This window comes from Haliotis asinina, chromosome 11 (genome assembly GCF_037392515.1).
Source record: "Haliotis asinina isolate JCU_RB_2024 chromosome 11, JCU_Hal_asi_v2, whole genome shotgun sequence".
NCBI lineage: Eukaryota > Metazoa > Mollusca > Gastropoda > Lepetellida > Haliotidae > Haliotis > Haliotis asinina.
The window spans coordinates 43,716,994-43,732,287 of NC_090290.1; the positions used below are offsets into that span (position 1 = coordinate 43,716,994).

The window sequence follows — 15,294 nt, forward strand, 5'->3', positions numbered from 1 at the left end:
TCGCATGTTGCAATGTATGATGCAGTGTGGTTTTGAATCTCAGATGACATTCAACCAAAATATAGTACTAGTACTGGAATGTGTACTTTATTTAGAAAGTTTAATCACAAAAATAGCACACGTTTGCACCTGAAGCACGCAGCACAACTGAAGCAGGTGCTGGACTTTTATCACTTTACCTTCGGTTATACGGCTTTGACAAGACAAAAAATAATGTTCAGTCACCGGATCACGACACGGGTAACCCTGCACAACTATAAGCAGTGATATCAAACAATGAGATGCTTTTTTCCGAGTGTCGTGATGGTATAACTAGAGGTAAAACGACAAACATTTGATCTGTAACACCATTTACTCCAAACTAATTGGCCATTATGAAAGCTAATGTATTCATCCTATTTGACTGAGCAATTTGGTTCAAAAGAAGCATATCCAACATCATTCTATTATTGTTTTGGGATGCAGGGTTTGGTTGGACAATATTTTGTCTTCGGCCTTGTCCATGTTGTTGTGTCAAGCCAAACTGTTGCTGTTGGTGTTGTAGTCCTTGCGGTTGCTGCTGTATCCCTTGCTGTTGCTGTTGCTGCTGTAGTTGTGGCTGTCGTTGCTGCTGTTGTTGTTGTTGAAATTGTTGTCGAGACGGTTGCTGATTTATTGCCCCAAGCAAAGCTGCAAGAACCACGTCCAGACCTGTCCAATAGAAACATTGCATATGCAAGTTCACAAAAAATCACATACGGCATTGTGATTGCGATGTGGTGAAAGCGTCCGTTTCCTTGTGGTCACCGTTCTTCTCAGGAATCCTGTAATTAAATCATATGTATAAAGGTATCTAAAGTAAAGTATCTTCACACGTACAAAACTAGTGAAGGACAGACATCCTTCACGTCCACGTGAGGATTCCACCAAAGACAGTTTCATAGTTTGATGCCATCTTTGAATACGTTGAAAGATGAAATCTGTCGTCAGAGAAAATTTTGGCAATAAAAACCTGTAATAGTTACAAAGTACTTACCTCGACGTTCACGTGCACATTTTCCCCCAAACAACTCTAACATGATGAATAATCACCCGAGCCAAACCAAAACTAAGTGCGCGGGCAAATATTGTCACCATTGTTCCATCTAGTAGACACAAAAATTTCAACAACCAACATATAGATTGCCATGATCTTCCGAAATCATTCTATACACCCTATGCATGCGTACATACCGAAACACGTTTTACTGTAAACCGTTTGGGTCATTCGTAGATACCAATGTCAGGTATTTGCAGAGTGCTGACTGCCTGTTGGTTTTGTTCTCTACGAAATTCGACCCCCTGTTTGTAGATGGTAAGTGTTAACAGTAATCCAGTGGGAGATCATTGAAACAAACACTCTTGATTAGTTGGAACCTCTGGTTTGGTGGTCTGCATAACTACATGGGATATTGTGTATTCTGTCGATGACCATACAAACAATATGTAACAACAAATTGCGTTCGACAGTAACTGAGGCATAATGTTTGGCATACCATTAAAAAGTACGACCATTGTTCATTAGCACAACACCTCAAACCCTCGAAACTAGAAGTGGAATTTATTTCAAATCGTTTACATAATATGCACCGAAATTATAAGAGGTCTCTCATCATTGTATTCTGAAGGTTCATATTGGACAGCAGCAAAGCAGGAGCAAGTTGTTGAAGTGTGATTGGTTGTTGCTGTTGTGTGTTTGTCTGGCGCCCTCCAAGAAGGCCACTGAGCCCCGTACCACTTGATCGTCCCAGCAATGATTGCAAGCTCAAAAGATCTACAACAGAAGGCAAAAACCGTATGTTAAATTTGAATTTTCAGCTGTTCATTTAATACTTTTAAATTACCGAACAAGTTTGCACAGAAACAATAATTGAAACATACGGTTTTCGCTCTTTTGTCAAGAATGTTTGATGTAACTCCAGTTTTTCTGGAAGATATTTTATTATTGTTATCAACTTTTATTTCTATTTTTCATATTATGCAAAGTGTCTAGTCATGCCTTGATTTCTGCGAATGAGCCTCCGGGACGGTGCTTGAAACAACCCGCCACCGCTGTTCAACCCCAAAAGGCTTGCCCAATCCACTACAATAGAAATGCATGCTGTCAGAGACCATTGTCCACGATCATCCTCTGTCTGATGTGGCTTGATCATAACAGAGAGCCGAGTTTGATGCTAGAAATCTACCCAGCGTCATTATTGAAGGTCACTATGGAAGCCATGGATATAGTTATTGACAAAGACGTCACCAGAAGGTTTGTGAAATCTGTAAAAGCAATGGAAAGGTCATACACAACAGACGCATTAACGCAACGCATAAGAACCCGACAATAACAATTCATTTAACGTTTGTTTCAGACGCTACTGCAATCCTCTTTCGGAAATTGAAAAATGTATTTTTTTATGAAGACGCTTGTCTTTCCTTTTCTGTGTGACCCCTATCGTGACCTCAATGATGTCGGTGGTACATAACGCCAAGAAATAAAACAAAACAAGAAACATTTTCATCGTTTATTTCTCAGAATGTTTCCGAATCAGTTCATGGCGGCTAACAAGAAAGCATTTTGACTGTTTGCCATCTGAGCTTGAAGCAGAAATGTTAGTAACTGATTGGTATTTAAACCTCCGCCTTGTTGGTTTGGTTGCCGAGCAAATCCTGGGTAACAAAAAACATAAAAATATATACTGCTGAGCATACAGTAATATCCGAATTCCCTACTTCACCCTTAAGGCTTATAATGCATTCTATATTAGAAAACGTTTCCAGTCAACAACAAAGTAACAAATACATCCTGAAATAAAACGTGCATTTTTGGTATAAATGTTTACTCTGTCAAGCGAAAGAATGTGTCACATAAAACCTAAACTTGTAGTTGTATATAAGTACAATTCTATCACATGTCATTTCGTTTAAATTTTGAAATTTCATGCCTGTGTCTGTTCTAATAATCATTTGCACTGTAATGCCAACGGTTGTAATATTACTCTGAAATGTTAGACTCATTGACAGAATGTGTTAATATCTTGTAACTGGCTTTACCTTCACAATGCCATCGTTGCATGCATACATAGAAACCTAGCAAACCTTACTGCTTGTTGGATAGTCGTATGCCTGTCAGTAGCCATGAAGATTAATCATCAGTTATGACGTAATAATAGTTTGTATGACTAACCCAATTCACAATCCCAAATACCTATGGGAAATATATGATATCATATTATAAAATTATGTTACTGTGGTTACTACCCTACATGTTAAATTTTAGCAAGGTGTTGGTCTATAAATCAGAGCATTCATTTCGGTAAATCTCGCACATCGCAGATCAAGCATGTGCCTGTATAATCACATATTTCAATGACGAATGATTTAAATCTCAAGCAAATATATCGGAAGTTACTTAATTAATCTGCTGGGCAATATATATATTTATAGGTCACGACTGTCATACTTCTGTTTCCTGATTGGCTGAACACAGAACAGGCGTGGACTGGTAATGCGCTGAATGTGTACATTTACATAGATGCTTTTTATATGTACATAATTAACAAAACAGTGTATATCCATGACTTCATTTTATGTCTTTTTTGGATTTGGGATTGACGCTGAATAACACAACATCTAATGAACAAACGGTTTAACGTTGTTGTATCTATACACGTAAAAAGTATTGTAGCCAACTCATAAAAATGCTATATCTTATTCTGAGCCAAAGGTTAATGAGATGAAAATATGCTGCGTTAGAAAATCAGTACAGAAGTATCTTGAGTAATTATGAGTAATTATGAGTAATTGCGACAATAATTGTAAGGGATTCCTGCAGCTTTGAGTAACTAATGGAGTCTAGTTTGGAAGATACACTAAATGGTTTTCTCTGAAGCTGCAGACCAAGAGTTCAGTGAACGCTTACCCTGTGCCTGGCAATATGCGGCCATAAGGGTGACGATGATGAAAACGACAAGGAGCTTCATGGCGGTGCTGGAACATGAAGCATCACAGATCATGAGCTGCAACGGCTATCTCTATTTTAATGCGCACCAATAATTTTATTTGATGATGTGTAGGACCAATTGTCATGGCACTGGTTACTTGTATTCGTTTAATGAAAATTGACTATGTAACTTCTGTACATATAATTGAAAAACACATCGAATATTATATGATTGTGGAAAGAAAAAAAAGCCTGATATTACTTCTCCGTATTTCTTACACAGGTGATTAAGTCTCCAAAATGGCACACAAACTGGGGTATGTAAAACCGGACTTGGTCGCATCGTTGGCATTTAACATGATATAATAACAAGTTAATTATATGATAAAATGCACCGGAACCAAAGCGGTTCTTATTGGAATGAGGTCTAGTCAAATCAGTTTAATCAGAATCTCCTTCCCATGCTTTTCCTGAATTGAGCGGACATGAGAGGCAAAAGTTATATTAAAAGGTAATTATATTCTTCAGTCAAACCTGACCTACAATGCCTCATATCTTTCAAATACCTGCTACCTAATATCAATCTTTCCAAAAGGATTTCAGTAAAAATAAGTAAGTTTGAATAGAATTTCTTGAATATGTCATCCGCAGACATCCACCTTCTTCACTGGCGGCCATTGCACACGTTCTTTTACAGTCGATACAAACTTTCCCAACTGAACCATCTATAATTACTGTTTCCGATCTTTACCCCGTTTAAACATAGTAACGCCTGCTTGCAATCTTCAAGTCAAATGCAAAGTCAGTCAGAAACAAATACCTTTGAAAGATTAGTCGAAGATTACTGCAGTTATTTGTACATGTTCTGTCGCCAAACGCTGTGTCATATAGCATTACGTATTCGAAGAACTTACCAGTGACATTGTGCTCAGTAATATATCATGAAAATCCTGACAATATCAATGTCTCATTACTTCAGAAAAAGGAACATTACTGTGTTGAAAAAATTGAAGAATATACAAATTGTATACAATATTGTTTTGAGTAAGGGCATATTTTGAAAGGAAGAACTGAGAGCTGTACTTACGCTGGTGAGTGATGACGACGACTGATTTCACCTCAGAGGATACAAACCCGTTTTGAAAGGGGAAAGGTTACCATATATCTCAGTGTTAAGCATTGAAGATGTCAGAACGACTTAGTATAATGGCACCATGGCACTTATGACTGACGTGTGTGTGACACCATGTCGTTATTGCTGACCGCCCAGCGGAACATGGACTGGAAGTAGTTCCATAGCACGCTGACTTAACGAACGACTTAATATGTTTAGTGTACATTAATTATTTATTTCATGACATATATATATATGCTGCATGTTTATCACACATTTTATTCGGAGCAATATCTTCAAAACAAAAGGTAATTAACCCAACTGGCCAATTTCTGATGCATTTTAATGCGTGCTAAAACATGTATTCTCTCTCAATCCGTTAATGATCTGTGAGGATCCATGATTGCATTGGTTTTCGGCAACCCGTGCTCATGGAATGGGGACTGAAGGAATCTGCTGTTCAAAATTTGGCTGACATGTGTCATCGTACTTCATTTGCTTGACTTGATGCCAATGATGCCAATGATGCCAAACAAGCATTTGGACAAGGCCTGATCTTTACAGAGTGTCGTATTGCCTGGGCACTCATGATAAACAATCTTTTGAATCTTACAATCTTTTAAATGAAATGGGGCTCTGCTCTTGCCTGTCATCTCACATATACCTCAGGGTTATGTTACAAGAAGAGTTAGTGAGTGACTTAATATTTAACGTCACCTCGGCAATTTTGCGGTTACATCGTGACGAGAACAGTTAACGCTGAAAAGGTCTGTATATATATATATAATAAAAACCTGTCGACGAAGGAAAGTAAAACAACTAGAATACCACAATTTGAACTGGAACGAGCGTGGAAAGTTAAAATTCATATCTCTATTTGGACAATACAATATAACAAAAGTCTATAGATCGCCAACAACAAAAGGTAGATCACCAGACTAGGGACCATGCGGAAGTTACAAGACGACCAAGAATTGAATGAAGATCATTCTTACCCTGAATACTCCGCCTTGGCTGCAGCTTCACCATTGTTGCATTGAATATTGCCATCTCTGTCATTATTGTTACAATAACTTCGTTCCTTGAATTGCTACTGCTACTTTATTTTGCACTTCCATTACAATATGTTTGTTGCGATTTGTAGCGATTTGTAACCTTAGTTCACGTCATGTGTGATTGACTGTTTTACTTAACGTTCAGTTACACCTTGGGCATCAACATGTAACATTCTTTAGGGTGGTGGGGTAGTCTAGTGGTTCAAACGTCCGCTCGTCACGCCGAAGATCCGAGTTCGATTCCCAACATTGGTACAATGTGTGAGGTAATATTCCATTACCATTACGAAGAGATATGTTCCTTGTTTGTTGGTAATGGTCATACGGTGTTCATTTTACAAAATCAACTTGCCACTTTTTAAATTAGTCAGAGAACATTAGTGAACAATTAGTCAGGTTACTTATACTTCTGAACTTTAAGATTGATGACTTAGGCTAAACCTTGATAGAATCACCATAAGTTTGATCCATAGTTCATCCGTCAAGATTCCTTGGTATTGCAAACATCTAAATTGTTGTTTCCTACCACTGTTATCCTCGTCGTCAATGACCACCAAAATATGCATGAAGTTGCACACCATTGAGGGTATCCCGTTCTATAACGATGTTCACTATAAACATTCACCATTTTATTTACAAGGTGCACGTCTGCCAACGGAACTAAGCCTGATGTGTGCCCATTTACCTAAAGGCTGGAACGTCACAAGAGTCTTACTGGTTATTGTTAGGTCCAATTGTATAAGCTAATATAATGACTTAATTTCCATCGCAGCGGGAATGTATTTCGCCGGATACCAATATATTCCGGTATTATCTGGTGTCGAAGACTGCCATGGTTCATAAATACAACTACACTGATACATACCGAAACACGAGTCTCAATAACCTCTTCAGACCATTACCTACTTTTCAGCCAATCCGAATTTTCCCGTTTGAAAGTTGAAAAAGACACAACAGACCACTCTGGTTACATTCAATTCCAATGCCTTGTTTCATAAGAAAATAGTAATTGCAATAACACAGTCTTTCTATACTTTATGTCGATGTTCGGGCAGCTATGAAATCACAGACTGTCCCTGTTTGATGAGGTCGTAAAATGATTCACAATGCGTCTGTCTCACTGGTTACACCTGTTATGTGTTTTAACGCTTACTCAGTGTAGTTCGATAATTGATTGATATTGATCGATATAATATCAATCTCGTGCCACTCCGCCAAAGTTCTATGGCGGCAGGGCCTCGTTTTGAGATTTCCACGATTTCCGGGTTTCTGTTAGTCAGAGAGCGCTGTAATACGACGTGTCTGCAAGGATCAGAAGAAGCTTAGTGTTGCATTTTACAAGTGCTTAGACATATCGAATCATACTGATTAATATTTATGAATCCAGTTAAATAAATTGGTCTAAAATTCTGAACTGGTTATCGCACTAAGTTGCGCAATACCACGGAACCCATTAACCAATAAACGAGACTGTTCTGTAATCAGTGTTTTGGCTTGTAGGTATAAAAACAATCAATGATATTTCTGTTGACAAAAGTAAAGTAAATGCCACCATAGCTTCCAAAGTGTTTATGTGCGTGTGTGTGTACACTGTCTGTCTGTGCACATTGGTGTGTGTGTACACTGTCTGTCTGTGCACATTGGTGTGTGTGTACACTGTCTGTCTGAGCACATTGGTGTGTGTGTACACTGTCTGTGCACATTGGTGTGTGTGTACACTGTCTGTCTGTGCACATTGGTGTGTGTGTACACTGTCTGTCTGTGCACATTGGTGTGTGTGTACACTGTCTGTCTGTGCACATTGGTGTGTGTGTACACTGTCTGTGCACATTGGTGTGTGTGTACATTGTCTGTCTGTGCACATTGGTGTGTGTGTACACTGTCTGTGCACATTGGTGTGTGTGTACACTGTCTGTCTGTGCACATTGGTGTGTGTGTACACTGTCTGTCTGTGCACATTGGTGTGTGTGTACACTGTCTGTCTGTGCACATTGGTGTGTGTGTACACTGTCTGTGCACATTGGTGTGTGTGTACATTGTCTGTCTGTGCACATTGGTGTGTGTGTACACTGTCTGTCTGTGCACATTGGTGTGTGTGTACACTGTCTGTCTGTGCACATTGGTGTGTGTGTACACTGTCTGTGCACATTGGTGTGTGTGTACACTGTCTGTCTGAGCAGATTGGTGTGTGTGTACACTGTCTGTCTGAGCACATTGGTGTATGTGTACACTGTCTGTCTGTGCACATTGGTGTGTGTGTACACTGTCTGTGCACATTGGTGTGTGTGTACACTGTCTGTCTGTGCACATTGGTGTGTGTGTACACTGTCTGTCTGTGCACATTGGTGTGTGTGTACACTGTCTGTCTGTGCACATTGGTGTGTGTGTACATTGTCTGTGCACATTGGTGTGTGTGTACACTGTCTGTCTGTGCACATTGGTGTGTGTGTACACTGTCTGTCTGTGCACATTGGTGTGTGTGTACACTGTCTGTCTGTGCACATTGGTGTGTGTGTACACTGTCTGTCTGTGCACATTGGTGTGTGTGTACACTGTCTGTCTGTGCACATTGGTGTGTGTGTACACTGTCTGTCTGTGCACATTGGTGTGTGTGTACATTGTCTGTGCACATTGGTGTGTGTGTACACTGTCTGTCTGTGCACATTGGTGTGTGTGTACACTGTCTGTCTGTGCACATTGGTGTGTGTATACACTGTCTGTCTGTGCACATTGGTGTGTGTGTACACTGTCTGTCTGTGCACATTGGTGTGTGTGTATGGGTGTGGAGGGTCGTCGGGGTGTACTTGTGTCTACAAGAAATCAGGATACCATAGACAAAATTATTCACCCCACCCTTTATAGTGCTGGATGAGTCCATGGATGGCCAAAAGGAGAAGAATTTGCTTTCGTACATGTACTGCCTTTGTAATGTCTTTGCACGAATTCCCTTGCGTAAAGACTTTGGGGCTGAGTTTTCTGCTTCAGCATGTAACACCATCTTAGGCAGGATTTGTTTCTAAAAAGACCTGATTTGTTGCATGAAGCTGTCATCTACTAATTCAAATCTAGTATTCTTGACTATAATAGTAGGATCTATGGTGAGACGGCCCCCGTATTCAAACACCAAAGGGTTACCTCCTAATTCGAAACGAATTGTGGGTGACTGGGTAAGGTTTGTGTTAGAGGTGTTTAAACAATTTCAAGTTGGCTGCAGAGAGACCACGGATTATCGAACTCATTGTTAGCGTATATCGACATGAACCTGTGCTTTAATGGTGGTACTGGTGCTCCGTTTAACCAGTCATAAACAGCTCCAGACCCATATGAATGAAAACCTCATTATCTCACATGTACATGTAACTCAGTTAAAGGACCCACCTTTGATATTGCTTGCATATTTACTTTTAGTAGGGACTCATTTTAAGCACTAATCTAAATAAAAATATTTCCACCAACCCGACATCCATCCTTTTAATCAAGAATATGATACACCGATCCTACGGAAAATATGTGTATACTTCATTGTCTACCTTATCTACGACAAAACATCGAGGACAAGAAAAAAAGTATTGATTTTTTATTTATCAGAGAGAGAAAAAAACACACGACACCTTTATTAATAAAAGTACAAACTTCTGAACCGCTTAATCATTTAAAGGATGCTTGACACTGTTTTGTAATACTGTCAACGCCGACGGAATGAAAACAGTTCTCCACCATTCATAAAGTCCATCATCATCCAGCCTTCAAAGAAGTTACTGGGTGCCGACTGGTAAAATGGCCGCGGGGGAGGAGGGGCAAGAGGTCGCGCCGTGGGTCGTTGACCTTGACCTCCTGCAAAATAAATAAACGTCCTTTAATATTGCACAGCATTCTATATCCGTAAGTGGAAATTTCGTAGTTTCAAGTCGCTCTTAAGTTGCAGTTGTCAGGGTTTGCAAACACATTGTAAATGGTATCCAGTAGAGTTTCAAGTAGTGATATTATCATATTACTCGCTCTAACGACGGAGTCATTCATGGCAAAACGAGACGTAGCTTTGTGCATACATGTATGTGGATGTTTGTATGCATTAAGTTGGCTAGCCGGTCTATTTAACGGTGAATTCAGCAACGTTCAAGCCATATGGTGGCAGTCTGTAAAAAATCATGTCTGGGCCAAACAATCAACTGATCCACAAAACTGGGATACGATGACCAACGAAATCAGCAATCCTGACACCCGTCGCTTCCTACAACAAGCATTGGTTACTGAAGAGCTATTCTAAACCCATCTTCACGGATGTTTGCTCATTAAGATGTCAGCTAGTGTAGCATTGCATGTGACCTTCATGGACTTTCCTTTCGGAGATATTATACTCCGAGTCCGACCAGTTCATGTTTCTTCCCGTTAAATGTGCTCTGGCTTGGTTGAATGATAACAAGTACCAACAGCGGGATCTGACCGTTGACATTTCACTCTCCAATAATGGAGGCGATAAAATTAATTATGAGCCAGTTCAGTCTCTTCCCTTCAACAGGTAGGGTATATGTAACAACACTAATTTTGTAATATAATTCTAAAACCCAACAGATGTTAACGACAATTAATTTCGGCAGCTACCTCGAAAGAGTACGTTGTTTTAAAGGTCCGCACTTGTGGCAGCCCGTAGTAAGTGGAGTTCCGTTGCACCCTAAGTAGTTTCCCTAAGGGGCTGTTTGACCCCTAACCAATAGAAACCAATTCCCAAAGACCTAAGAACAGCTTCCTATGTTGTTGACACAGTACACAGACAGGAAACTATCAACAAGTTCATTCCTGTCCAAGCAAGAATTCCTGCTATCACTGAAGGACTTCATTCGATCCAGCACAACATATGTGAACTGATACGAATATACTGAATGACACGTTAGATGATTAACATAATGAAACAAATTTACAGCTGAAAATAATAATGATTTTGTTGCTGGGGTGGAACGACCTCTAAATGAGGTGAAAAAGCCTGAGTAAAACTGTGCTCTGGTGAATGTGTTTGTGGTAGTTAACAAACAACCGCCGTATTGTTAACTATAATATTGCTGAGTGCGGCGTAAAACAAAACTCAGTTAACAAACATTGTAAACCAAAAGTCACTGTGTTCTGTAATCTGTTGAAAAACATGATCAAATGGTATTAGATTCCTGGAACCTGCAAGACTATTCACTGCGTATTAACACGTAAACAATTGTTTTGTTGTGTCATCAACAGTGGTGACGTCATTCAAATCATATTGTGACGTAAAGGTAGAATGACGTCACAAATGAGCAACTCCAGATGCTACCATGGGAACCAGCTGAAACGGCCAGCTGATGACACTTCACTGCTGTACCCCTACTCGATGTAAACGAGTGCAGACAGTAAAACCCCTTTGGTTTACCTTTTTTGTTTACAATGTCGATAAACATCATGTGTTGGCTAATTTCCGGGTGTTATTCAGTATTTGAAGCACGGAAATATTTCGTTTGAAACCTCCGGCGGACGCTGTCGGTTCCAAATGCATTCCCGTGCTTCAAATACTCAATAACACCCGGAAATTGGCCAACACATGATGTTTATCTCCTAAATAACATATGCACGTCCCGGTATTCAGTCTTTGTTTTATTTGTTTTCGAAATGGCATGGGGTTGACATCGTGTATCACAGTGAGTGAGTGAGTATGGTTTTATGCCTCTTTTAGCAATATTCCAGCAACATCACGACGGGGAATGCCAGAAATGAGCCTCACACAGTGTATCCATGTAAGGAATTGAACCCTGGACCAGCCAATTCTTTAACCACTGGATTACCCAACGTCCCTTTTGCACCAGAAACTTTTGGACGTAAAACAATAAAACAATTAGTAATATAGCAGGACCCACGTCATTTTACACGCTTGGCATATATGACATGTTATATGCTTCCAAGTACATACTGACAATGAAAACGAACCTGTTGCCATGATGGCGATGCACAGGCATGTTACCACGACCAGTGAAACACTCCCCATTGCGACACCCAAGGTTCTGTAAACAGAAGAACGATCACACTCATATATGACAATATGCAGAAGTATTTCAGAACCATGCTCGACATCTCCAGCATATACGTTCCGATAAATCTCCACTATGCCCTGGATGCATCTACGGCACGATAATCTTATTACTGAGAAACTATCCTAAAACGTGTAACATTCTTCCGATTTGCGCCGCGATCCTTTGTTTACATGGGTTATACGGCTCCACGTGCTGTCATCGAAGACTAATGGGGAGCAAAGGATGAAGCCGGTTTGAAAAATAAATATGTATTGTCATAAACCCTACTGACGCAGTTGCAGAACATTTTCGTAACAGTGTAAAACAATATAAAAACCTCGTCGTATCGCTTCCGTTATGCCAGTCTCAGCTTATTTATGAATATCTGCATTTGTTTACAAACAAGAGAAATGTCCGGTCACGTGATATGCAAATTAGCCTGTGGCAGTGATGTTATGCTAAGTCGGAGTGTGGATAAAGCCAACGGATATTTTCGGTATCCGTTGGGGTCATATACGGATACCTATGCAAATTAGGGAGGTCAGATTTCGAAAATTATTTCTTCGCTCAGTATGAAGTATTGATATGGACACTAATGGAACTATGACGACAAAAATGTCTAATCTAGATTATCTGTCGATAGGGTCAAATAGCAGGGAATGAAAGTTATGAAGGAAGTACTGAAAATCAGACTAGACCGAGTGTTTCGAAAACCGAAAAGGACAACCGACAAAATCAGTCTAAGGATATTTTCCGGTCATTTTCAGGAACGCTATCCCGTGCTGTCTGCTATACAGTAAATTTCTCTTATACAATTTAATGAAGATTAAGATGAATCTAAAAATATGGAAAGCGTCAGACTGTTATAGATGTGTACATTGGAGCACATAAAGAGTACAGTGGAAATGACAGATCCACGGAGACCTAGCACCATAAATCAACGCAAAGTTTAGTATTGTTACGTATAGAACAAAGCTGATTCAAACACCTTTCAGGTTTTGTTGATATAAGTTCAAAACTGAAAGATACAGCACGAGGGGACGGCGAGTAAATCAGTGCACTACAAAAAAAAAAAGTTGGGTGGCATTAGTTTTCTTCAGTTTCTCAGTAAACAGCAGAAGTGCGTGCGTGCAATAATTCGCAAACAAAACAAGATCAAGATCAGAATTGAGTTTAATTTAGACCTATCTTACGACTGAGCTGAAAATTAAAACTAGCTCACATTCTTTAGCACCTATTTCTTGGATTTACCCATGAGGAACTATACTGAAAGGGGAAGCTGTTGCATATATTTTATGCTTCTGTCAGCATCATTCCCGCTGTTTAACAACGGTATGTAAGCAGTGCCCTAGTCGGGCTAGCTATGCCTGAAAGATTCTAAACCGAAATTGTCATCATTTCACGGGCTTCATCATTAAGCTGCTGATATGATGGGCGATTTTAGCAGGATATCATCTTGCATGATTTAAAAGTGTATTATATCTGAACAAGTCGAAGAGCTGGAATATATGTACCAAATGCTCTCATGAAAATTTACTGGCGAGCCAAAAATTCACCAACGATTCACTGGCCCGACTGGATTTGTACTAGCCACGGGTGAGCGGGTTATTTTGCACACTGTCTGGAAGGAATCCGACTAGGCATAGCTGATGCTGACGATATAATTGTAAGACGCCACACTGTCAGAACACGATGACTCAGATGTCATACATTGGTATCGACTCGGTCATCTTAAACTGGAGACCAACATTTTTCTTACATCCCTCGGGGGATGTTCTACAGAGAAAACTACCCCGCGCAGTTTGTCATGTCTGAACATATAAACAGGGTTATCTAAAACTCACCTTGATCCCAATTTTGACTTCAAAAGAAGCCTGGATACTCAAGGGAATAGACCACACTTTGGGCGACAATGGTGAAGAAACTAACTTTTAAATTTGACCTTGCGGAATCCACACTAGTCTGCATAAAAGTGCCAAAACAGTGTGTGTTTCATCATGGCAAGGAGTCAAGCTGTCACTTCGTTGGAGTCCACCTTGTGTCTTCCCCAAATGTTAAAGAGGCACGAGCTGTCTGGTGTTGGAAGGCAGATGGGACCTACATGCATGCCAAAACCCCACAACCATGGTCTGATTCGGCCAGATAATTATGTTTTCATATTTGACAGGCCACAACCCTGCTTGTGGGTTTCATCTATGTACAATACCCAATATTCTCTGTTTTATTTCAGAGCCCACCTGCACAAAGTGGTCTAAGGTCTAAGACAGTCTTAAGCCTATGTTAGAGAATGAGTTGCAATCACTGTTAAAATCGGTTTGTGCAAGTGGGCTCGCGCGTAAAGCTGACACTCCATGAAGTTAAACATCGACGAGAGAATATGAACTCGACTTGTAAGAGAAAAATCAGTGGCTCATACGTGACAGACATCGAACATTATTATATATAATATGAAGTAATCGCATGGTGTCACCACTGATCTTCACACACATTATTCTTTCGCCTTTTGTGCCCAATTAAATCTGTTTCGGGGGATAACGAAAACTTTGTATTCTTTCGCTCACATACTTTACATGTCAATCTGAAACTCACTAACAGAGGTATTGAGTGTCAATCAAAGCACTTCTTAATCTTGAATAGGAAACCTGATAACCTTCCAATGTCTCCACACAACAATTGGCTTTGCTTTGCTTTGCTTTGCTTTGCTTTGCTTTGCTTTGTTGCCGGACTCAAGCAATAGGGTTGCGGTCTGAAGAAAGACGATGTTTAGTATTGCTTGGTTTAAACTTCTCCATGTGTTACTAGGCTGATTAATAACACATTTATTCTTACCATATTTTATTGGTCCGTATATACTTTAAAAGTTTTTCTCAGGTCATTTAAATGAAGATAAAAATATTGTTTCCGCGCATTCTACATAAATGCGACAGAACATTGTATGTGAGAGAATTCTAGTCTTTCAAAATTGGCAGTTCCTTTGACCGAACACTTTTCTGCTAATGTTTTTCAAGAGAATGAAAATATCACATTGAAGAGCAAAAGAAACGAAACATTTTTGTCAAGGCTTTAAATAGAAGACACGAACATGAAAGCTTGCTTGATGATTCTTCATTTTAACGAAACTTGCGTTTCTTTTACTGTTCACTATATTGA

The 15,294-nt window shown here is 39.7% G+C and overlaps 1 protein-coding gene and 1 long non-coding RNA gene across 2 annotated transcripts; both read right to left on the bottom strand.

The window, feature by feature from the left end:
• Positions 1 to 333: 333 nt before the first annotated feature.
• LOC137256369 (glutamine-rich protein-like) lies at positions 334 to 5,122 on the bottom strand. The gene is given in 3 exon segments (XM_067794199.1): positions 334 to 690; positions 3,926 to 3,993; positions 5,034 to 5,122. Coding segments are annotated over 3 exon segments (471 nt in total). The 5' UTR covers positions 5,108 to 5,122; the 3' UTR covers positions 334 to 361.
• Positions 5,123 to 9,679: 4,557 nt separating this feature from the next.
• LOC137256025 (uncharacterized) lies at positions 9,680 to 14,125 on the bottom strand. Its single transcript, XR_010954542.1, has 3 exons — positions 13,989 to 14,125; positions 12,062 to 12,135; positions 9,680 to 9,949 (listed from the first exon to the last, which is right to left on the bottom strand). It is a non-coding gene; the product is annotated as an uncharacterized lncRNA (long non-coding RNA).
• Positions 14,126 to 15,294: the final 1,169 nt, after the last annotated feature.